The sequence below is a fragment of the Schistocerca nitens genome, chromosome 2, assembly GCF_023898315.1.
Source record: "Schistocerca nitens isolate TAMUIC-IGC-003100 chromosome 2, iqSchNite1.1, whole genome shotgun sequence".
Taxonomy (NCBI): Eukaryota; Metazoa; Arthropoda; class Insecta; order Orthoptera; family Acrididae; genus Schistocerca; species Schistocerca nitens.
In genome coordinates this window covers 597,359,588-597,385,659 of record NC_064615.1, presented here as the reverse complement: position 1 = coordinate 597,385,659, position 26,072 = coordinate 597,359,588, and the positions used below count along the sequence as shown (strand labels likewise).

Below are 26,072 nucleotides of genomic sequence, written 5' to 3'. Positions count from 1 at the left end.
AAAGCAGGGAATTGAAGGGCAAGCTGGAATTCAAAAACCACACATCAGTGATGCAAATGCGCATAATAAGAAAAAGTGGTGCTGAAACCACAAAACATGAACTACGGAGCAATGGAGGAATGTCATTTTGATCGAGTCTTGTTTCACACTGTTTCCAACTTCTGGCCGAGTTTACGTCCAAAGAGTGAAACGTGGCGTGGGCTCAGCAATGGTATGAGCAGCCAAATAGTGGTATTCCATGGGTCGCATGGGTATTCTGCAGGGTCTCATTATTGCCAAGGATTGTGGGGTCATTCTGGCTAATCAGGTCCGTCCCATGATACAAATGTTTGCTCCCCAATGGTGACGCTGTGCTCCACAGGGAACCTGTTCACACAGGTCGCATAGTCCAAGACTGGTTTTGTGACCACGAGGATGAATTTTCGTATCCTAGCCGTCACTGTCACCAGGTCTCAGTATTATTGATTGTTGAGCCCTCATGGTCTGTTTTGGAGAGAAGGGTGAGTGATTGCGATCCAACTACATCATCGAACTTGCAAATATTTAGCAGGAATAACGGTATAAGATTCCTTTGAAAACTATACAGGACTTGTATTTACCTATTCCGAGACGACTGAGATCAGTTTTATGTGGCAAGGCTTGCCTACACCGTTTAGGGCACGGTAATGTTTTTTTGTGCTTACATACACTGCTGGCCATTAAAATTACTACACCAAGAAGAAATGCAGATGATAAATAGGTATTCATTGGACAAATATATTATACTAGAACTGACATATGATTACATTTTCACGCCATTTGGGTGCATAGATCTTGAGAAATCAGTACCCAGAACAACCACCTCTGGCCGTAATAACGGCCTTGATACGCCTCGGCATTGACTCAAACAGACCTTGGATGGCGTGTACAGATACAGCTGCCCATGTAGCTTCAACACGATACCACAGTTCATCAAGAGTAGTGACTGGTGCATTGTGGCGAGCCAGTTGCTCGGCAACCATTGACCAGACGTTTTCAGTTGGTGAGAGATCTGCAGAATGTGCTGGCCAGGGCAGCACTCGAACATTTTCTGTATCCAGAACGGCCGGTACAGGACCTGCAACATGCGGTCGTGCATTATCCTGCTGAAATGTAGGGTTTCGCAGGGATCGAATGAAGGGTAGAGCCACGGGTCATAACACATCTGAAATGTAACGTCCACTGTTCAAAGTTCCGTCAATGCGAACAAGAGGTGAGCGAGACGTGTAACCAATGGCACCCCATACCATCAAGCCGGGTGACACGCCAGTATGGCGATGACGAATACACGCTTCCAATGTGCGTTCACCACGATGTCGCCAAACACGGATGCGACCATCATGATGCTGTAAACAGAACCTGGATTCATCCGAAAATATTACGTTTTGCCATTCGTGCACCCAGGTTCGTCGTTGAGTACACTATCGCAGGCGCTCCTGTCTGTGATACAGCGTCAAGGGTAAAAGTAGCCATGGTCTCCGAGCTGCAAACGTCGTCGAACTGTTCGTGCAGATGGTTGTTGTCTTGCAAACGTCCCCATCTGTTGACTCAGGGATCGAGACGTGGCTGCACGATCCGTTACAGCCATGCGGATAAGATGCCTGTCATCTCGACTGCTAGTGATACGAGGCCGTTGGGATCCAGCACGGCGTTCCGTATTAGCGTCCTGAACCCACCGATTCCATATTCTGCTAACACTCATTAGATCTTGACCAAGCGAGCAGCAATGTCGCGATACGATAAACCGCAATCGCGATAGGCTACAATCCGACCTTTCTCAAAGTCGGAAACGTGGTGGTACGCATTTCTCCTCCTTACACGAGGCATCACAACAACGTTTCACCAGTCAACGCCGGTCAACTGCTATTTGTGTATGAGAAATCGGTTGGAAACTGTCCTCATGTCAGGTCTCAGGACGTTGTAGGTGTCGCCACCGGCGCCAACCTTGTGTGAATGCTCCGAAAAGCTAATCATTTGCATATCACAGCATCTTCTTCGTGTCGGTTAAATTTCGCGTCGGTAGCACGTCATCTTCGTGTTGTAGCAATTTTAATGGCCAGTAGTGTATTTCTGTCTACTTCCTGTAACTAATGTACAGATTTGCAGATTCAGGTAGTACTCTGCCTCAGCTTTCCTTTTCCCCTCCAGTGCTCGTACTAGAGCCAAATCAGTTCTTTCTGAATGTCTTAGCAGATGCCCACTGACCTACCGATCCTCAAAGTTTATAGGTGAGATGCTGTAAAATGTTGTAAGTATTTTTCCAGTTTACTCTTACGTGAGGACACTCGCCTTTGTGTTCGTAGTGCCGGTGAAGTGGATGGCGCCCGAGTCGCTGTCGGACCACGTGTACACGAGCAAGTCGGACGTGTGGGGGTTCGGCGTGCTGCTGTGGGAGCTGGTGACGCTGGGCGCCTCGCCCTACCCCGGCGTCGCGCTGCACAAGCTCTTCAGCCTGCTGAGGGCCGGCTACCGCATGGAGCGGCCCGACAGCTGCTCGCCCGCACTGTGAGTGTCCTAGATGCACGTTAAATTCCCGCTATTATTCAAGGAGACCTTTCAATGCATACAGCCAGATACACACTATCTGATCAAATGTATATTGACACCAACTAGCGCACATTAATATGGGGTCCCGTCTAGCCTTCGCTTTTATTGAACTGTGCTGGGGACACTTTCAATGAGATGTCTGTCTGTGGTGGCCTTTCACAAGGGCTTAAACCAGAGAGGATAGTGTGCACGAACGCTGCTGTCTCGAGCCAAGGTGTTCGATTCAATTCAGGTAGGGACGCTGCGCAGTCCAGTCCATTTCAGGAATGTTATTGCCCAAAGCCCAATGCCTCATAGACCCTTGTTTATGAGAGCTGCATTCTCATGCTGATACAAATAACCATCGTCTCCGAACTGTTCCCCTACTCTACAAATATACGAGGATAATCACAAAAGTAAGGTCTCCTATTTTTTATAAGTTTATTTCTATACTAGTTCACATCAGTTTACAACTTGAACATTTAGCTACTTTTCGACATAATCACCGTTTCTTTCGATGCATTTTTGCAGACGCTGTGGCACGTTTTGAAGGCCCATGTCATACCAGCTCGCCGCCAGGATGTTATGAACCTCTACTTTCACCTCCTCGTCGGAGCTGAATCGTTTTCCGGCCAAATGTTCTTTTAACCTAGGGAACAGGTGATAGTCACTGGGCGCCAAGTCAGGAGTATAGGGTAGGTGGGTCATCATGTTCCACTGAAACTGCTGCAGGAGAGCAATAGTTTGCCGGGCGATGTGTAGGCGAGCGTTGTCATGGAGAATGTGTACGTCCATACTCAACATCCCTCTTCTCCGGTTCTGAATTGCTCGTTTGAGTTTTTTCAGAGTCTCGCAGTACCTGTCAGCGGTAACTGTGGTCCCAGTGGCTCAACCTTCAACACTGTCTCCGCAGAAATTGACGGTCTCCTGCTCCTTCGTTCGTCGTGAATTTCGGTCCGACCTGCTGCAAACTCTCTAGACCACTTACGAAAATTGACATCCATGCACGACTCACCATACACTTCCGTCAATTGCCGATGGATTTCAATCGGCGCAGTGCCCTTGGGGTTCAAAAGCCGAATAATTGCGCGCAATGTGCAATTGGCAGTAACAACCAAAGGGAGCTCCATTCTCAAGGCTGCCAAGCCAAGAATGAGCACCTCAGCGCGGCGTGCACATGTTTACACACAGAGCGTGAAGCACTCCACATAACAATGTCACCAACTGCCACACAAACAGAGTTTTGTACTTTAAAAAAAAATATAGGAGACCTTACTTTTGGGGCCGGCCGGTGTGGCCGAGCGGTTCTAGGCGCTTCAGTCTGGAACCGCGCGACGACTACGGTCGCAGGTTCGAATCCTGCCTCGGGCATGAATGTGTGTGATGTCTTTAGGTTAGTTAGGTTTAAGTAGTTCTAAATTGTAGGGGACTGATGACCTCAGATGTTAAAGTCCCGTAGTGCTCAGAGCCAAACTACCTTACTTTTGGGATTACCCTCGTACAATGCTATAAAATGTGTTAATATCCTTTGCCATTTAGCTTTTTCTGAAGTGGTAAAAGGGATTATATCGTTTAACTCCCCAACATAGTAGCACCCTTTCTCTGTTCTTTACTGTCGGCTCTACACGTGACGGCAGGTGACGTTCTCCAGGCAGCTGCCAAATTCAAATCCTTCCATCGGATTACCATGTGCTGTACTGTGGTTCATCACTCCCAATCGCTCATTTCCAGTCATTTACTGTCCAATGGCGTCGCTCTTTACCTCATCTCAACCGTCGCTTAGCACTGACTACAGAAATGCGTGGCTTATGAGGAGCTGTATCTCATTCCCTGCGCACAGTCATTACGTTGCTGGCCTGCTGGTAAAATTTTGAAACTCACGTGTGATTCCTTCCCCTGAGTTCATACGATTTTTTTTACAATCACCCTTCGCAATGCTCAACCGTCCCCGTCCGTCGACAGAGAAGGTTGTTCTTCCACGTTTCCACTTCACAATCACGTCACCAACAGTCTGCTTTAGAAGGGTTGAAATTTCCTGATGGATCTGTTCCTCAGGTGACATCCAATGACTAGTCGAAATTCGAATTCACTGAGGTCTTCTGACCAACCCATTCTGCTGCTACTGTTTCTCTACTCACAACCCAATACTTCCCGCCTCCTTTTACACTGTCTGGTTCGCATCTCGTGACATCTAGTGCTCAGTCCCGTATAGGGGTGTCTGCATACTTTTGATCATATAGTGTAATTGTGTAACGTCATGCTAGGTATAAGGTTTGACAATGATACCAAAAACATTTAAACATGGACATGTCATGTTAAGCACAGTGAAAAAGCGACCACACACTTTGACAACAACTTTATTACAGTCAAAAACCCTGTAAAGAGTTTTGTGAGTACACTGACTGAAACTGAGTAGTCATTTATCACACCTTCTAGAGATTCACCACACAATGGATACTTAATGATTGAACTTACATTCCATTTGTAACTGATGTCGACGATCATCAGTATGAGATATGACCCGCACGGTCACGAACCCACTTTTGCTTTGATTGTGGCATGGCTGGAAACGGCCTGTGAAAGTCGTCTAGAGGAATATTTCGTGTAGGCTTTAATGGTTAGCTTTCAAGAAAGTAAATAACTGCGTTTTAAAATACATAGCTGTGCCAATATTTTTTTTAATAGAAGAAAGGAGATTTCTGTAAAATACTCGTATGAGACCAACCTCTGGTCTCAAAAGATTAGTTGAGTTGCTCGTGACACCCGAAGATGTCTTCAGATAAAAATTATTGGCACAGCAACACATGCTGAGTCAGTTCATAAAAATCGTTGCCTGTAGCCTGCTATGAAAGTAATTGTCTTCTCATCACGTCCAGTCGTGTTCTATAGGTGACAGACCAGGAAACCTGACAAGCCATTCAAGGTCCGTACATTCCTGAAGGCGTCGGTGGTGTGATCTGCAGTGGGGGTCTTACATTATCCTGCTAGTATATGCTATTTGGTACCCTGGTCATGTGACCCTGTACGAGTAGGTACAGCGTGATAATTATTGAACTATATGAAAAAAAGTAAATTAGTTACAAACTACAGCATCCACACATTAGTCTACATGGTAACGTCACTACAGATATTCGAATTTAGGTTATGACATGTTCGATATGCCTACGATCATTGGCGATGTTGTGATGCAGACGATTAGCGAAATTCTTCAAGACCCCGTGAAGTGTCGAAACGCCGATACTGTCGATGACGTCCTGAATGGCTGTTTTCAGCTCAGTAATGGTTTTGAGGTTATTGCTGTACACCTTGACTTTAAAGCAGCTCACAAAAAGGAGTCACATGTGTTCAGATCCGGAGAATATGGCGGCCAATCGAGGCCAGAATTCTGTACCCAGAGTGCTCCTCCAGGACATCAAACACTCTCCTTCTTCGATGAGGTCGCGCTTCGTCATGCAGGAACATGATCTTGTCGAAGTCAAGGTCACTTTGGATAATGGGGATGAAATCATCTTCCAAAATCTTCACCTACCGTTCTGTAGTCACTGCACCGTCAAGGAATATCGCACCGATTATTCCGTGGCTGGACACTGCACACCACACAGTCACCCGTTGAGGGTGAAGAGACTTCTCGATCGCAAAATGTGGATTCTCAGCCCTCCAAATGCGCCAGTTTTGCATATTGACGAACCCATCCAAATGAAAGTGGGCTTCGTCGCTAAACCAAACCATGCGTGCGCATACTAATTACCACCATGCCCCGCGGTCAAACGTGGAGTTTGATCGTCTTAACGCAAACCGTTCAGAAGTTACGACGATTTTATTTCGTATAGTTCAGTAATTGTCTCCCTGTATGTGGCGACACGATACTCATCGCTACAAGTGCATGCAAGTCTCTCTCTCTTTCTCTCTCTCTCCTCTCTCACGTTGCTCACTGTCCCACCTATACACGCTGTGAACTTTCCAATACGCTCTTTCCATCTCTTATTCATCCATAAAAACCTCGAACAGCCTCGAAGGATTTTGTTGTTTTGCTAGATACGCTTGAGCACCCAGGGCTCTATAAACCTGTGCCATGCAGCACAGAATACAGTTCCTACTCGAGTTCGCGGTCGCAACGCGAATCCAATTCAGCACGGTGACTCTGCGTTATCACCCTCGGCTCACCGATATTCGATTAGCGTTCGTTGTGGACTACAGTTGTAAAACTCTGTATCTTGTGGTGATATTATCCTGTGTTTGTTCTATTTTAAAATTAAACTGTTGATTTTAAAGATAGAATGGAACGTTGTTTAAAGGTGTTGTAACAAAATCTTTCATCGAAAATTCAAAGGGGGTTTGCCTGGAAGATACGGTACCAACCTCAAAAATTTCTGATCGAGTCTATTTTATTCAAAAAGATGATGCAACCACTTCAAACTTAGTGTTTGCCTACAATACGGTATCTACAGACTTACTAAATGTGAAAAAAGAAAAGGTCTTACGTCAACTCTGGATTTAGTTTCTAACGGTGCACCTCACTGAATGTTTACGCAGAAAGCACCTTCCGAATACTTCCATGGTATCTACTAAGATGAGCCGACATTTAGAAACTGTTTCAGAGACCAAAATGAAGAAATTTTTACACGTAAGAAAGAACAATTATTAAGAAGTCAAAATACTATTAAGAATGGGACCCAAACTGTGAGTCACGACGCCACAGACGCATCATATTTGATCAGCTATCGCACTGCACATGCAGCTGGAGTGCATATTATCGCTGAGAACTTACGAAAACCGCATGTGGCAAGCATAACACAATATATGCCAAATGGAAGATGTGCGAAGCATCTTCCTGCAATGCCGCTTTCAAACGACATTGTTTCGCTTCGAATTAATGATCTCGTAGGCTGTATCAAACGAGGTCCATTTGGTTCCTTCAACACAACAAATTCTGAGTCGGCAGATGTTGCTGGACTGGCCGTCCGGCTGATAATTGTACGAAACCCATATCAACATTCATGGGAAGACGGCTTACTTACGTTCGCATCACTGCCAACTAAAACTACCCAAAAATAAATTTTTAACACGATTGGGAGTTTTTGTAAAAAATAACTATCTCGATTGGAAAGATTGTATAGATACTTGAACAGATGGGGCCAAGGCAATGGCTGGTGAACGAGCAGGAGGGGTGTCGCCAATTAAAAGGAAAGAGCCAAGCTGCAGTTCCAGGCCTTGTATCCCGCATAGACAAGCACTTGTATTAAAGAAGAAACTGGCAGATCTAAAACTGGTTCTCGATGAATCAGTGAAAATAATCAGTTACGTTAAATCCCACCCTCTGCAGTGACGACTGTTGTCAATATTGTGCGAAGGTTATAGGAACAGACATAAAACACTACCGTACTGCCTCACACCGAGGATAGATGGTTATCTCGGGGCAAGATCTTAACGAGATTATTCGAACCAAGAGCTGAATTACAAACTTTCATGAGTGGCATTCCTTTTAAATCAAAAGACCGTTTGAGCAATGTGACTTGATTGTTCAGACTAGTTTCTTAGGCAGACATACTTCAAAAAATTAATGAAATAAATATATGTTTACATGGGAAACAAACAACAGTATCAATACTAATAACAAAATAACCGCCTTAAAAACCAGATTTGTGGATTGTTTGCGTTGTAAAGAGAGAAACAAGATAGGTTTTTCACACTGAATGTGTTCGTTGGTGAGACTGCAGAAGTACCAAATGAAATATTTGAAGAATCAGTGCAGTGTCTCTATGGTATGTGCGCATATTTTGAGATGTATTTTTCTGAAGAACAGAATCCATGGGGCCAGGAGCCTTCTGTAAGAAATTAGCAGAAGCTAGAAAATACATCAAATTACATCTACGAATGCTTTTTAGAAATGATATCAGATTCAAGCATGGAACCATTGCTCAAGACGAGGTCATTTGGTGAGTTTTGGTGAAGAGTTCGTGATGAATACACACAACTTGCTACACTGGGTCCAACTGTTCTTTTCCCGTTCGCAGCAACAAACTTGTGTGGGATTCTCAGCATATATAGCTACAGAGATAAAATACAGCAATAGACGGGATGCTGAATCTGATTTGCATCTTCAACTGTCTTCTGCCAGGCGTTCAGTTGGTCAAAAATTAAAATAATTTGATGTTTTTGTTGTTGTGGTCTTCAGTCCGAAGACTGGTTTGATGCAGCTCTCCATGCTACTCTATCCTGTGCAAGCCTCTTCATCTACGAGTAAAAAAATGGTTCAAATGGCTCTGAGCACTATGGGACTCAACATCTTAGGTCATAAGTCCCCTAGAACTTAGAACTACTTAAACCTAACTAACCTAAAGACATCACACACACCCATGCCCGAGGCAGGATTCGAACCTGCGACCGTAGCAGTCCCGCGGTTCCGGACTGCAGCGCCAGAACCGCTAGACCACCGCGGCCGGCTGCGAGTAACTACTGTAACCTATATCCTTCTGAATCTCCTTACTGTATTCTTATCCTGGTTTCTCTCTACGTTTTTTACCTCCCACGCTTCCCTCCAGTACTAAATTGGTGATCACTTGATGCCTCAGAATGTATCCTATGAACAAATCCCTTCTTGTAGTCAGGATGTACCACAAATTTCCCTTCCCCCCAATTCCATTCAGTACCTCATAAGACACGTGATCTACCCACCTAATCATCTGCATTGTTCTTTAGCACCACATCTCAAAATCTTCTGTTCTCTTCTTGTCTAAGCCGTTTATCGTTCATGTTTCACTTCTATACACTGCAACATTCCATTCCAATATTTTGAGAATGGACTTCCTGACACTTGAATCTATACTCGATGTTAATAAAATTCTCTTCTAGAGAAACGCTTTTCTTGCCATTGCCAGTCTACGTTTTATATCCTCCCTCCTTCTACCATCATCAGTTATTTTGCTACTCAAATAGCAAAACTCATCTACTTCTTTAAGTGTCTCATTTTTCAATTTAATTCCTTCAGAATCACCTGATTTAATTCGACGACATTCCATACTCTCATACCTTCCATTAAATGGAAACAATTTTATTAATTTACACTATAATCAATACAGCGTTATTTTGTGTATTGTATTATTTTATGATTTGTATATTGTTGTAGAAGAGAAAATGTATAATGTATCTCTTTTTGGATGATGTAAGTGATTATAATTAAATGATGAACATAAAACCATGGTTTGCTTACTTTAAGACTTCGCAAAATATTTAGTATTTCAAAAGAGTTTAGTCACCAAAAAAACAAAACCATTGGTATGTAGCACCACTGCTTCCTGTGACATTTCATCAGTTCGGGGACATTTAGCGTCGGCCTGACCACCATGTGTAGAAGTGAGAGTCATTGATGAATACCACAGAATGCCACTCAATGACGCAGTTCACAATTATTCTATACCAGACCAGTCCTTGTTGTTTTTGGTATGGTGTCGGTGTCGGACGATGCATGCCAACTCGAGATTTCAGCACAGCTCACAATAATCTGGTCGTGGCGATCCGTGGTCACTCACTGCCTGTAACCTCTGCTTGGATCTCAGCTGTTGTTATCCGTGTTTCGTCAGAGCAGGCAGAACCCTCCTAGCATTTTCTCGTAGTGTAGTTCTTCTGGAAGGACTACATCTGCTCTCCTTGCCTCACTGTTGTCTAGAGTCCATCTACAGCCAACTTCCTGTGCGATCTGTCGGTACGACGGTCCCATGAGCCTCATGCCAATGTTTCGACCTTCTGCGGATGTTATGTTGCGATCTGCAGCTGAAAAGTTGCAATAACTATTTACATACCCAGCAATCATTATGTACTCAAATCATTCTTCATTTGTTCGAATGGCTTCATTCTGCACTGGAAATAGCTCTCAGAAAGATATTATTTTAATCTATATATTTCACAGAAATATAAATACTGAATTTCGGGCTTGTTTCCGAGACGTATGCCTGATAGACAACAGAATATTCGATTCACCTGGAAAATATGAAGAAACACAGGCGTATCTGTTTGATAACATTCGGTCAGGGCGTTTATGGCGTAACATTTTCCATCTGCCAGTTTATTTTAGATCGGACAATCATTTTCAATTTCGCATGAGATTAGTCTTGGCCTAAGGGTGCGTTTTAATCTCAGAGGTAATCAAATGAAAATGAGGAAGGCTATATAACGAGCGCCGTACGGACGTTGGTAACTCAGGTAGGTGTGGTGTTTGTATAGAAATGCGCTCTATTTGGAATCAGAAGGGAAAAGCACGAACATTCACTGCTGTGCCATTTGTCTGTTACGTCTGTTAGACAAGCTCGACTTGATGTCAGCGAGTCTTGTGTGCGTAGACTTCACTATGGAGACCGGGACAGAGAACAGCGAGGTGTTGTGCAGGTTTTGACTGCAGGAGTGTCAAGGAGTGAAATTCATGGCCGAATATCTGCTGTGTACGGCGAACATAGTAATGTCACGTGCGGGTGTGTTTACGTGGAATAAATTATTCTAGAAGGTCGGGTATCATTAAAAGAGAGCAGTCGGCAAGCACAAGCTCATCGTTTCCATTGACCATTCTTTATTTTTATTAAAAATGTACTTAAGATTTCATATTTTTTGGCTACTAGTTTCGACGTTGTATCAACGCCATCTTCAGGCCCGTACACTTTGATGAAATCAATTGTGTGTTGCTGAGTACTAAAAGTCCGTGGTGAGACCAATACGTCTTCCATATGGATGGCAGGCAGTAACTAGCTACTGCAGCTGGAGGAGTTTCATTTTTAATAAAAATTATACCAGCTGATGTCCCACCATCATCCAATTTAAATATGGATGTACGAAGAGAAAACTAACCATTCTGTCATTGCTGCGTTGGAACCGGCATTAGGGAAATAACCGACGGAGGAGAAGGAAGACTCCAGCGGCAATATGCTCCTATTGGAGCACCAAAAATGCCAATATATCCCTGTTTATTTAAAAGACTCTGACTGAAAAGTGGGATACCAGCTGCCTTATTCTACCTTCCTCAGTATCTTTAAAATTTTTCCGAAAAATTTTGGCATGCGAACATATTCGCCCTTTTTTTTATCATGCAACTCACCTCAAACTCCCTCAAGTTCCCCTAGCCGTAACTCACTCCCACCCACTAGTGAATTACCACGTCGCTCATAGCCATTCTCTCCTCTTTGCCCTTTCTCACTCACTCACTCACTCACTCACTCAGCGCGACAGATTGTCAGTATCTCTTTGTGTCTCTCTGTCATATTTCCTGTCTCAGCTACAGTCCAGTCCCCTTGGGTTTGTTCTACTTCTACCGTCTCCTTTCAGTGTCATTATATACCTCATGCTCTCTCTTACTGCTAATATCTCATTCCTTTCTTCCTACTGCTGCTGTCTCTTCTCACTGTCACCACTTCTCTCTTCCTTTTTGTCTTTATCATACACTCTGTCTCTTATTATCACTGGCTCTCACCTACTTCCGCTTTTACCTGCTCTTTATTCCCGCCTCCCTCTCACCTACCCATTCCCCCCTTCCACCTCCCCCCTTTCCCCTCCCCTCGCTTCTGGCACTGTCTCCTTCACTCTTTTCCTGTCATTGTTCCGTTACTGTCGACTACGTTCTACTGGGACTCTCTCTCTCTCTCTCTCTCTCTCTCTCTCTCTCTCTCACTCTCTCACTCCTGGTGTCTCCTTTGCTCTTTCTACAACACGACCACAAGATAGTATCTTCTAGATTCATTACTTTTCCGTCTCCTTGCCACTGCCACTGTATTCTTCTCTCTCAGCATACAAAGCGGAAATATGTTCGCATACCAAAAATTTTGGGAGAATTTTAAGGGTGCTAAGGACGGTAGAATGAAACAGGTGGTAACCCACTTTTCAGATAGTCTTTTAAATAAACGGGAAAGTATTAGCATTTTTCGACCTCCGATAGGATCATTTTCCCGCTTGTTCCCTTTTTTCCCTTACTGCATCAGGACATGTCACTCATTTTAAAAGAAATGTATTGGTCATTAAAATTTAGGCAGTTTACTTACGTGAAACTGAGGTGACGCAAAACTAATTTTACCCTGCAGATCTGATTTAATGTGCAAAATATTTTGCATGTGCTTCAGTACTACAACATGGGGTTCACAAATGATAACGGAGGCACTTTAAATCTTATTTCTCTGTGATACGTCACTTTATAAACTGCGTTTCTGCTTCACAACGGATCTTATGTACGTATTTTACGTGCTCAGGTACAGTAAATTTGAACCTCTGTATTTCGAAAACGGATAAAGATACCAAGAAAATTTTCAACTTTGTTCGAGATCAGGATCTTAGAAATATATCGTAAAAAAATTACAGCCATTTGTTGTACACAGCCGTCTCGGAATCCGCGGCTGAGTTTTCGTAACCAAAAAACAATTTTTTAGCGTGCTTCTCAATAACGGATAAAGAATTTTAAAAACGTAGAAATGGCTTTTCTAGAAAAACGCCTAGAGAATATACCTTTAAAATTGGAGCAATTTTCTGCAATTATTTATTCTTTAGATTTCGCATCTTACTGGATTTTACATGTAGAAGTGGGGTTAACTTTGAACCTGTGTTTCTCGAAAACGGACAAAGATATAAAAAAATTTTGAAGTCTGGTCGAGATCAGTATGTTAGGAAGACATTACAAAAATTTCAGCCTTTTCTGTGTGTAGCCATCTTGGAATCCTCGGCTGGGTTTTAGTCCGTCGGCGAAAATATAGTAGAAAAAACCTTTTGTGGTTTTCCGATGAACCGCCCATGAACTAATGGTGCCTCCCATCAAGCCCACCGTCGGCCACATCAAATGCAAAAAGAATTAACTGATTAGTTCCATTTGCCTAATCAGGAGTAAGTGTTTAATATTCATACTTTGATCCCGTACTTTAGGATAGTGACACTAACACGATCCTTCTGGTCTTGAGTGCATACCGATTAAGCTCATGTACGGTATCAGTCACGGTATCGCTCACACCATCTACATCTACACTCCTGGAAATGGAAAAAAGAACACATTGACACCGGTGTGTCAGACCCACCATACTTGCTCCGGACACTGCGAGAGGGCTGTACAAGCAATGATCACACGCACGGCACAGCGGACACACCAGGAACCGCGGTGTTGGCCGTCGAATGGCGCTAGCTGCGCAGCATTTGTGCAGTCAGTGTCAGCCAGTTTGCCGTGGCATACGGAGCTCCATCGCAGTCTTTAACACTGGTAGCATGCCGCGACAGCGTGGACGTGAACCGTATGTGCAGTTGACGGACTTTGAGCGAGGGCGTATAGTGGGCATGCGGGAGGCCGGGTGGACGTACCGCCGAATTGCTCAACACGTGGGGCGTGAGGTCTCCACAGTACATCGATGTTGTCGCCAGTGGTCGGCGGAAGGTGCACGTGCCCGTCGACCTGGGACCGGACCGCAGCGACGCACGGATGCACGCCAAGACCGTAGGATCCTACGCAGTGCCGTAGGGGACCGCACCGCCACTTCCCAGCAAATTAGGGACACTGTTGCTCCTGGGGTATTGGCGAGGACCATTCGCAACCGTCTCCATGAAGCTGGGCTACGGTCCCGCACACTGTTAGGCCGTCTTCCGCTCACGCCCCAACATCGTGCAGCCCGCCTCCAGTGGTGTCGCGACAGGCGTGAATGGAGGGACGAATGGAGACGTGTCGTCTTCAGCGATGAGAGTCGCTTCTGCCTTGGTGCCAATGATGGTCGTATGCGTGTTTGGCGCCGTGCAGGTGAGCGCCACAATCAGGACTGCATACGACCGAGGCACACAGGGCCAACACCCGGCATCATGGTGTGGGGAGCGATCTCTTACACTGGCCGTACACCACTGGTGATCGTCGAGGGGACACTGACTAGTGCACGGTACATCCAAACCGTCATCGAACCCATCGTTCTACCATTCCTAGACCGGCAAGGAAACTTGCTGTTCCAACAGGACAATGCACGTCGGCATGTATCCCGTGCCACCCAACGTGCTCTAGAAGGTGTAAGTCAACTACCCTGGCCAGCAAGATCTCCGGATCTGTCCCCCATTGAGCATGTTTGGGACTGGATGAAGCGTCGTCTCACGCGGTCTGCACGTCCAGCACGAACGCTGGTCCAACTGAGGCGCCAGGTGGAAATGGCATGGCAAGCCGTTCCACAGGACTACATCCAGCATCTCTATGATCGTCTCCATGGGAGAATAGCAGCCTGCATTGCTGCGAAAGGTGGATATTCACTGTACTAGTGCCGACATTGTGCATGCTCTGTTGCCTGTGTCTATGTGCCTGTGGTTCTGTCAGTGTGATCATGTGATGTATCTGACCCCAGGAATGTGTCAATAAAGTTTCCCCTTCCTGGGACAATGAATTCACGGTGTTCTTATTTCAATTTCCAGGAGTGTACATCATACTCTGCAAGCCACCTAACGGTGTGTGGCGAATGGTACTTCTGGTACCGCTAACTGATCCACCCTTCCATTTTCCACTCGCGAATGTCGGTAAGCCTCTGTGTTAGCTCTAATTTCTCGAATATCTCGTCGTGGTCGTTTCGCGAGACGTATTTGGGAAGAAGTAATATGTTGTCCGACACTTCCCGGAAAGTGCTCTCTCGCAATTTCAACAGTAAACCTCTCGTGACGCAAAGTGATTTTGCAGAGTATGTGATTTTCCGGAAAATCTGTGCGTAGTGGGCTCCCAACAGTCTGGCAGAGGAGATACATGAACAAATTAACTAAATCACTGCAGCACCTCGAACGATATCACGATGAAGAATATTCTTTCCTGTCCCGTTTTGTCACGGAAGATATAACACCGTGTCGTGATTCTGAGCCGTTGATAAATTGTCAGAGCCAACAATGGAAGCACGTGGCTTCATCTTCACCTAAAGAACGCGAAACCGTGCACGACAATTCCGGGATGACCATCTTCTTTGACTGCACGGGTCCGCTGCTCATTGACTTCCTGAACACGGCACCACAATTAACGCACAGAGGTACGTGGACACTGTAAAAACTGAAGCGGCTTTTCGAGTCCAAACGCCCAGGAATGTTGAGGGCCGGAATCATTCTGTTGCAGGGTAATGTCCACCCACATGTTGCCAGAAATGATTCGACTAAAGTGTAGAACTTTCGCCGAGAAGGCCTTACACATCCTCCTTACAGTCCCGATCTCTTCTGAGACGATTTGCATATTTTGGAGTCCTGAAGAAAGACATTCGTGGCCATCGATTTGCTTCGAAAGAAGAGTTGCACTCCTGGGTACAATCATGGTCCGTAGGCAACCGCAAATATTTTTCCGTGAAGGCACTGACCGTCTTGTCTCACAGTGGGGTATACGCATTAAACAGTTAAGGCTTTCGAAATAATAAATAGTTTATTTACATTTTAGGGCTCCGTGACCCAGTCGATGAAAACGGAATCCTTATAGGATCACTTCGTTGTTAGTCCGTCTGTCCGTCTGTTAAGAGCCCGTTTTTCAGGAATGGGTTGAGGTACCAAGTTGAAATTTATGTCAAATACTAAGGTCTACGGTTCATTGGCGGTGTAAGAAATTTAAGGTTCAAAGTCAATCCAGTCAAAAGAACGGCCATTTATGTCACATATTTTGGAACTCTGGAACTCACTCATCAAAACCTATAGCATAACATCTATACACATGTTTAAGTTTGTCTGGAACCCTCAGAGCTCAAGTTCTACTTGCATCTGTCCGGTTTTTTCCCAACTGTCTCGTTTTTTATTTTATTTTGACGTCGCAGTTACTGAGAACAGTAGAAAGCGTGCAATGCCTTTGACATTTATTACACTGCTAATGTACTGGCTTCACAAATATTAAGTATTAATACTAAAGTAACGTTACGCGCTCCTCCTATACAGAGATTTTCTGCACAAAACATGACGCTCCAGACCTCGTGATCAGTACTGTCTCGTAGATAACTCGAGGAATGGAGTGAGCACAATGTACCAGCTCGCAGTCGTAGGAGTATATTCTTCCAAGAGATACCTAATTTCTTTTGAGTCTCCAAAAGCATTTACATTATTTGAGAATTTTATGTGGAACGTCTCCATAGAGCCACCACTGCACCATTTATTTCAGCCATAACTACTTTTGAGCATTCACAGCTGATTCTCAAATATCGCCTCTATAACAAACTAACGGATCAGAACTAAAGGTAACCAACATATGTAACAAAACAAATCGTCAAAACCCAGAACTTACTAAGATTAGTTGATGTCTAGTCATTAAGAAAAAAGACCCAAAAGCATTCACTATAATTAATTGTCTAAAAAGCGCAAAATTAAGTGTAAATAGGAGCATACACAATTGTTAAATTACTTCATAGAACAGGTAGACCATTATTTTGCCTATTATGAAACGTATTAATAATCACCTGTAACATTTAGGACGTATCCTATTTAATAAAACTGATGACATAGGCTGGGAAACCCGGAAAATAGTCGTGTGTAAAGTACTAAAAGCTACGTTCCTACAGAACTAAGTTTCGCTACTACGTAGCTGGCTACTACATTTTTCAATTTCCCTCCATTGTGGATGAGTACTTGTACTACTTGTGGTGACCAACTTTTCAGGTACAAAGTGATGAGGCGCTGCTGGCTGGAAGAGCCGTCCGATCGTCCTTCATTTAAGGAACTGACGTACACGTTTGAGAAGATGCTAGAAGACTCAGTGGAATATCTGAACCTGGATGCCCTTGTAGTTCAAAACTACGCTTACTTCAACTCAACGACTCTCTCCCAAGATAAACTAAGTAAGTCCATAATGCTGTTTGCTGAAACGTGCGTGCGCGAGTGTGTGTGTGTGTGTGTGTGTGTGTGTGTGTGTGTGTGTGTGTCCGTGTCTGGAATGAAGGAACACAAAATAAATTACAGTTTGAAAGTTTCACTGAATTTTCGTATACTGTTCAACATCATAAACGATTTCCATTTTTCTTACGTCACTGCAAGATACAAGGGCTATTCGGAAAGTAAGGTTCGATCAATCGCGACATGGAAACCACAACGAAAGTCCGATGAAGCTTTGCACAGGTGCGTTAATCAGTGTCTCTAGTGTGCCCGTCGATGATGTCACGTCACTCTTTTCAGTTCTGAGCACACAGTGAGCACGTAAAGATGCCCACCAAGTACGACTGCTTGGTGAGAGATTTTGCCTGATTTCATTCAGCCCACATAACGTAACTGTCACGCATTTCCTTCTTCATGACAGTTGTCGGCCGCACACTGCAGGGACACTGAAAACGCTCCTGCAGCATTCTTGATCGGAAGTGAGTGGCCAGCAACCATATAATCCTGACTTGGCTCCCTTTGAGTTTCATCTCCGCTCACGTGAACCAGTGGCTACAGAGACATTTTAGCGCACACAACGAGCTGCAGTCCACCGTAGAGAATTGCCGGAAAGCACAGGCGGCTACCTTCTATGAGGAGGGTATAGGTAGGTTGGTACTAAAGTACGGCAAAGTCTGAGTCGGAGCGGCGACTATGTAGTGAAGTAGCTGGAAGATGTAGCTACATGTTTCAAATAAAACATTTTTGACTTTCATCGTGGATTCCATTTCGCAACCAATCGGAGCTTACTTTCCGAATAGCCCTCGTAGAATTAGCAGTTACAACATTGGCTAATGATGGATATTTATTTAATTTTCTGTTATTACATATGAAGTATTTAGTAACACTGCATTATGTGTATCTAATACTATATTTTCATGTTTTTCAGATACTGATGGCCTAGAGCACGGAACAATGATGACAGTACCACTGGATGTGATCAAAGACATTATGCCACCCAGTGATTCCTGGCAACAAACTGAATTCCATGAAGGTCTATTGCCCAGTTTGACCGAAAAGCAGGAAGAGTCTTCACTTTTCAGTACTGTGGGGAACAGTTATTTGAGTCCTGTACGAATAGTCAAGAGCAAAGCGCGCTTGTCACCCTACATGAACATGGTTGGAAGAAGTGATGCAGAAAAATCAAAGTCAGATAGTGGGAACAGTGCCGTCTCCTACACGGCTGTGAGTGAGGTCTCCAGCCCTTCTTCCTCTAATATGACGACGTTGTAGAGGGAAGGAACACGAAATAGGAGCTCTAGAAACGATTCGGGTGAGATCAGTCAAGGTGTAATACAATCGTTTTATGCCGTCATAAGGTTTCTTTACAACCTTATTCTCTTAAAGGCTGCGTCTATTCCATTTTATTGCGAGTTAGTTGCTACTCCTGAATGTCTGCGTACATGTGTGTGACCTATTGGACAACATACTGCCCTTACACATGCGAAGAACATTTTTTTAAATAAAGTTTTACACATCAGAAGACTGCGTTTTTTTATTGAAACATTCCGTCACCTTTTTGCAATTATCATAATTGTATAAAGTATGAAAGCTGTTTTCCATGACATATAATGAAACATATCTATTACACGTATCTCCTGTCAGTGACTGTTTCATGTGACAATCTGTTCACTCCCAAAGGAACAACAGCAGATGTGATGTTTTCTACGTCGAATAAACACTCACTGGATACTGGTACTTCATATTCACAGGCATCCGATGTAAGCAAATTTTCACGGAAGACTTACGATTTTCGGTAAGTGTGCTTTCAAAGGTGAAAAGCACGTAGTGCATCTTACACATTTTAGACAAAAAAAGTGTGTTACAAATAAAATGAATCAAGCGTTAACTTTATAGGAAGAATAGTTTTGTTTTTAAAGTAATCGTATTTTTTCCTTTTCCTCACATTCTGTCATCAAATTCGTTATTCACGTTATTCTGGACGGTTTATCGAAACGAAAGTTCGCTGTTCGTATACATTCCATAGATATATTGAAAGTTATTGACGGCCAGAGATCTGTATTATGGGGAGTTTCCAGAATTGCGCTTCAATCAGAAATGTACTTTCAGGAAAAACTTGGCGAATGTAACTCCTTACGGGTACTGCGTGCAAAAGGAACCGCATTTTTAACCTATAACACGGTCGTACTCCACAAAAATAAAATATTTCTCATGGCCTCGTATCTACTGTAAGTAATTTTTCCTGAAACCCTTCAAAGTTTAACTTCATGAACTAGAAGTGCAAATGAATAAAAAAAATTAGCTCCAGTTACGATGAATTACAATTTTCACGACCAGTTTCGGTCCCAGGCTATTATGCAATGCTAAAGTTAGGCATGAGATGTAAACATACACACACACACACACACACACACACACACACACACACACACACTCAGACAATATCAAATCAATGTAAGGAATGTCCGTTGTCATAAAAAGGTGCAAAACAATACTTAAACGTAAGTGCTCCACACAGCTGCAGAACACGCTGTGACTGCGAAAAGACAGTCTCACTAACTTGCAAAAAAGTTGCCAGTTATGTGCTCAGAACGAATAACGTTTCCTAAATATGTTAGATGAAAGTGAATATTCTGAGATAATTTGCTAAATAAGTAGGAAAAGGGTTTCAGAATGCATGTTTTTTTTTTCTTTGCTGTTCTTAATTTCAAGTGCAGCACTAAATCAGTTTGAATGAGGATGGCCGCTGTAACATACGTTTGTATCGCTATGAGGCAATATTGCCAGGTGGAGTGACGAACAGTACCCAGGGAAACTTCTACGGAAGCGTCCTTTCAGTCTGATATATTGCAACAGAATCGGTAATAGCTTCACTTTAAAGAAAAGTACTATCATTACGTTATCACGAAAGAAGGGAGACTGCTCGGATTACTAAGTAAATATGCAACGCGGGAGTTTAGTGGGGGAGGGGGCGACTGTTTTTCAAGTTTGGATTGTGTTCTTAGGTTGTGAGAATTTTCTTAAAACTCTGCCAGCTGTAGCTGTGGGGGAGCAGTTTGCTACGAAAGTGTTCAACTTAAATGTAGGACATTTGATGTGACACAAAAATATAGAAATATGGATCAAATTGATGTGCTTAGCAACTACATTCTATTAGTGAGGCCACGTTCAAAGTAGAACCTCGACATACGCTTGTTTCATTCTTCTACCACTCAAAACATTTGTCCATTACCTTTTATAGTTGAAATTACGCGGGAAGTTCAGCGATTTTGTCTTTCGGCGGGAAGCAAGAAAATGTTGAAAAACAGTCGCACAATAGTAAGCTCCAGCAAGAAATTCCCTATTTAGCCAACTGACTTATTTTTTATTACGTGAAGGTTATAGTATTAGCAACCGGCCGGTGTGGCCGTGCGGTTCTAGGCGCTTCAGTCTGGAACCGCGTGACCGCTACGGTCGCAGGTTCGAATCCTGCCTCTGGCATGGATGTGTGTGAGGTCCTTAGGTTTAAGTAGTTCTAAGTTCAAGGGGACTGATCACCTCAGAAGTTAAGTCCCATTGTGCTCAGAGCCATTTTTATAGTCTTAGCTAAGTCTAGGAAATTGCAAATAAATGAAATTGAGACTCTTCATCATAAAACAGACTTCTACTGTTTTAGAACTGTCTGGGTCTTGATAGCTTTCAGGCAGCCCTTATTACTCTGGTCAACCACTACATTGTTACTTATCATACTATTTCGTTCATGGTGCACTGATATGACAAACCGCTTTTTTAGTTGCACAGCATTATGATAATTACAATCATAAAAAAAAGTTTTGCATCATCTCAGTTCCGAGAGTTCCGGAACCTGTATAGAAAATTGGAATAGAGATCAACATAAACATCATTTCAGCCCTTTTATTGCTCGTGAAAACTACACATTGCGTGTTGTACCACCATACAGCGAGATCTTCAGATGTGGTGGTTCAGGTTGCTGTACACACCGGTACCTCTAATATCCAGCAGCACGTCCTCTTGAAGTGATGCACGCCTGTATTCGTCGTGGCATACTATCCACAAGTTCATCAAGGCACTGTTGGTCCAGATTGTCCCACTCCTCAATGACGATTCGGCGTAGATCCCTCAGAGTGGTTGGTGTGTCGTCGATAAACAGCCCTTTTCAATCTATCCCAGGCATGTTCAATAGAGTTGATGTTTGGAGAATACTCTAGTTTAGCGATGTCGTTATCCTGAAGGAAGTGATTCACAAGATGTGCACGATGGGGGCGTGAACTGTCGTCCATGAAGACGAATGCCTCGCCAATATGCTGCCGATATGGTTGCACTATCGGTCGGAGGATCGCATTCACGTATCGTACAGCCGTTACGGCGCCTTCCACGACCACCAGCGGCGTCCGTTGGCCCCACGTAATGCCACCCCAAAACAAAAGGGAACCTCCACCTTGCTGCACTCGCTGGACAGTGTGTCTAACGCATTCAGCCTGACCTGGTTGGATCCAAACATGTCTCCGACGATGGTCTGGTTGAAGGCATACGCGACATTCTTCGGTGAAGAGAACGTGATACAATTCTGAGCGGTGCATTCGGCATGTTGTTGGTCCCATCTGTACCGCGCTGCACGGTGTCGTGGATGCAAAGATGGACCTCGCCATGGAAGTCGGGAGTGAAGTTGCGCATCTTGTAGCCTACTCCGCACAGTTTGAGTCGCAACACGACGTCCTGAGGCTGCACGGAAATCATTATTCAACATGGTGGGGTTGCTGTCTGGGCTCCTTCGAGTCGTAATCCGTAGGTAGCGGTCATGCACTGCAATAGTCTGCCTTGGGCTGCCTGAGCGAGGCAAGTCATCGACAGTTCCTTTCTCTCTCTACCTCCTCCATGTCCGAACAACATCGCTTTGGTTCACTCCAAGGCGCCTGAACACTTCCCTTGTTGAGAGCCCAACATGGCACAAAGTAACAATGCAGACGCGATCGAACCGCGGTATTGACCTTCTAGGCATTGTTGAACTACGGACAACACGAGCTGGATACCTCGTTCATGGTGGAATGACTGGAACTGATCGGTTGTGGATCCCCTCCTTTTAATAGGCGCTGCACATGCATGGTTGTTTACATCTTTGGACGGGTTTAGTGACATGTCTGAAAGAGACTGTGTCTGTGATACAATGTCCACAGTCAACGTCTATCTTCAGGAATTCTGGGACTGGGGTGATGCAAAAGTTTTTTGTGATGTGTATATAAGGACCTCTCCAGAATATAATCTATTAAATTTGCAATATCTTGAAGCCCAAGGCTGCCGAAAGGAAGCAACGCCTTGAAGGACTGTGTTAAATGTCATGAGGGTATAACAAAATATGTGGATACTGAAGAACTGTAGTGTTAGTGGTCCATCTGACACGGTCATCGGGGGTCAGATGGCGCTCAGGAGGACTGCCTGTGCACCCTCTGTTTTGACTCTGCGGCTATTAACTGTACATGAACAGTGTTTGCAGCATTCATTCTAAGCTACAACGATGCCCTGCCAGCGAGTACGTACTCCTTCAGCCATTTAATTGGATTCGCATTTTGGACCTGAGGGAAGCTGGGTGGACGTACCGACGGATTGCTGAACATGTTGGGCAACCTATCGTGGTGTCTCGCTGCTTTTATCAGTGGTCTGTCGAACATTACTACACCTGTATGTCTGGTTCTGGACGTTCGGATTATACAGACGCACTTAAAGATCAACACGTTCTGCGAGCAACGGTGGACTGCCTAACATCATCCAAGGCCGAAATTGGGGCACATGTACCTGTTGTGTCACCAAGCAGTGTTGGGAAGCGTCTGGTTGCGGCAGGACTAAGGTCACATGCGTCTCCGGCCAAGTTACCACTGACATCACGACACCGCCAAGCACGGCTGCTCTGGTGCCGTGGAAGTGTTGACTGGAATGTGGAATGGTGCTCTGATTTCAGTGACAAGAGTACGTCCTGTCCTTAAGCGAATCAGAGACAAACACTTGACCTTGTGAGCGGCCTGTTCCGGAGTGCTTCCTCTCACTCACACAGGACCCATCTCAGGCAACATGGTGTGGGGTCACAATGCACTTCCATATACGGATGTTGCGACCCAACGTGCTCTTCGTGGTGTCCAATAACTATCGTGGCTATCGAGACCACTGGATCTTTCGCCAATTTAACGCGTATGTGTTGTGGGGAATCGGAATCTTACACGTTTTCCACAGCCTGCAAAAACCATCGAAAAACTGCAACAAAAGGTGGAAGACGCTTGGGAAAATCTATCGCAGGATGACGTTTGGTATTTTTACGTAGTTGGTATGAAAGAATACAGGCCTGCGTTGCCGCCAGAGAGGGGGTACATCAGGTATTGATGCCACTGTTTGGGCACCCTTTGCTTTGACATGTATGTTTCATTTCGTCTGAATTTGTTGTCCTATACTTTTGCAATGATGAACTACCTGACTCATCACTTCTCAATAAAACAACCTTGTCCCTGAGGGTACTGCATTTTTTCCTAGCAGCGCAGATATAAACAACCAGGTAATGTTAATGAAGTTTTCTTGAAATTATTTAATACCATCACCTACATCCCCAGCGATTTAATATCGACAGTTAGATAATACTCCATTCCAGATTCCTCCATCCATGTCAGAACTTCATGTTTTCTGATGCCACTTATCCACCTCTAACTAGATCATTGTCTTCGTAATTCCCAACACACATCTCAACACCTGAACATCTGAACAACTATCTGAACAATCATCAGTTATGAAGGGTTCTCGCAGTAGAAGTCACTGCTTCACTGCCATTGAAGTGCTTTAGTCAGCGAGGATCTGGGATTGATAAAAGTTCTAGAGGACTGATGACTAAGATGTTAAGTCCCATAGTGCTCAGAGCCATTTGAACCATTTTTGGGATTGGTAAGGTGCCGGGTTCAGGAAAGTAACATTTGCTGAGAAGACAATTTATTTATAAAAATGGTGCTCCAAATTTTTTAAAATTTCTGTAGCACGTCTTTGACAATTCTGAGAAACTTCAATAAATGGATACAGATTAACAGTACAATTTTGGAATTAAAAATTGAGCAATTTACCTACAGACAGAAAACTATTAATCTTCACCTGACTCCAGTGATTCTGTTTCGACGCAGATTAAAAAGCACAGTATTATTTAAAACACAGAGAAAAAATTTCCGTTACCAGATATTGCATACTAACAAACGCACTATCGAACATTAAGATATTTAGTTATAAGCTCAGAGCAAGCAATGAGCCTCTGCTGAAGAAAACTATAAAACAAATGGCAACGATAAGAACACAGACACAAATAAACTTAAGAGCCCATGCCCGGCTGGCTTCAACTAACTGCGTAAACAAGCTAGCCAAAATAATGTCCCTAAATTACATTTCAGGCTCGAGCTCAGTAAACCTGAGTATTTGTGATATAACAGACAGAAACTGTCAGCAGTGTATTTAGCTTGATTTTGTGAAATTCCTATAAAAAAGGATATAAAAAAGTGTGTAAATATAATGTGAACCAGAATCTCCACACAGTTTCACTCAAGGAAGGAAAATTGAGCTTGCTTTTATGCTGAGTACACATTACAGATACAGTTCATAACGCTGATGAATTAACCACAGACCCCAAGGCAATATAAATAAATAAGAGTGAAACAAAAAACATTTAGGAATGTAACGATCGTCAAACGCCTCCTAGCAACACTGAGATTAAATGGAGCCTGGAACATACAGCGTAAGAGCCCCACAGCACAGTAGATAACTTCAAATAGTTTCTCGTATAGTCTACACGTTAAGATACTCGGCAAGGAGGTCCATATGGCTCAGCAGAGCCCTTTGCCTGCAGTTTTCCGTCGACGCCAAACAACAGAAGTAATACCAAGCCTGTCTCTCCCCAGATTCTAGCGTCGTGTTTCTCAGGCAACGCAGACTTTCTCTCAAAGAGCTATCTAATTCCAGCAGTTGGCCGCAGCATCCATGTCCCACGTTACAGCCAGCTGCCGCCGTTGGATGCCCATCCTCCTGTAATCGGTCAGAACAACTGAGGCCGAGCTGATCCGAGGCAGCATTAACTCAAGGCGACGGACTAGGGTGTACCCCTTGCCGTGGTGGTCATCTTTAGAATCTGACATTTTTCTGATTCATCAGCCTTCTGATCGGTTTCATGCTGCCCGTGACGAATTCCTATCCTGTGTCAATCTCTTTATCTCACAGTAGAGCTTGCACGTTTTATATTATTTATGGAAGCTATTCCGTGATGTCTTAATAGATGTCCTACCATTGAGTCCCATCTTCTTGTCAGTGTTTTCCATAAATTCCTTTCCTTGCCGATTCTCTGCAGAACCTCCTCATTCCTTACTTTATCAGTCCACCTAAATTACAACATTCTTCTGTAGCACCACATCTCAAATGTTTGGATTCTTTACTTTTAGGGTTTTCTGACAGTCTGTGTTTCACTACCCTACAATGCTATGCTCCAAACGTACATTCCCAGAAGTCTTTTTCTCAAACTAAGGCCTACATTTGGTATCAGTAGACTTCTCTTGGCCAGGGATGTCTTTTTTGTCAACACTATTCTGCCTTTTTTTTTGTTCCGTCCGTCATTGATCATTTGCTGCCTAAGAGTAGGACTCCTCAACTTCATTTATTTCGTGATCACCAACACTAATGTTGTGCTTCTCGATTTTCTCATTTCTGCTGCTACTAATTACTGGGCG

General features: G+C 43.9%; 1 protein-coding gene across 1 annotated transcript in view; it reads left to right on the top strand.

The window, feature by feature from the left end:
- Nucleotides 1-18,847, top strand: part of LOC126234509 (proto-oncogene tyrosine-protein kinase receptor Ret-like) — a 98,371-nt gene extending 79,524 nt beyond the window's left edge. The window contains exons 8-10 of the mRNA XM_049943203.1: nucleotides 2,322-2,523; nucleotides 17,128-17,306; nucleotides 18,269-18,847. Coding sequence (XP_049799160.1) covers nucleotides 2,322-2,523; nucleotides 17,128-17,306; nucleotides 18,269-18,612 — 725 coding nt within the window. The 3' untranslated portion in view covers nucleotides 18,613-18,847. The remainder of the gene's footprint in view (nucleotides 1-2,321; nucleotides 2,524-17,127; nucleotides 17,307-18,268) is intronic.
- Nucleotides 18,848-26,072: the final 7,225 nt, after the last annotated feature.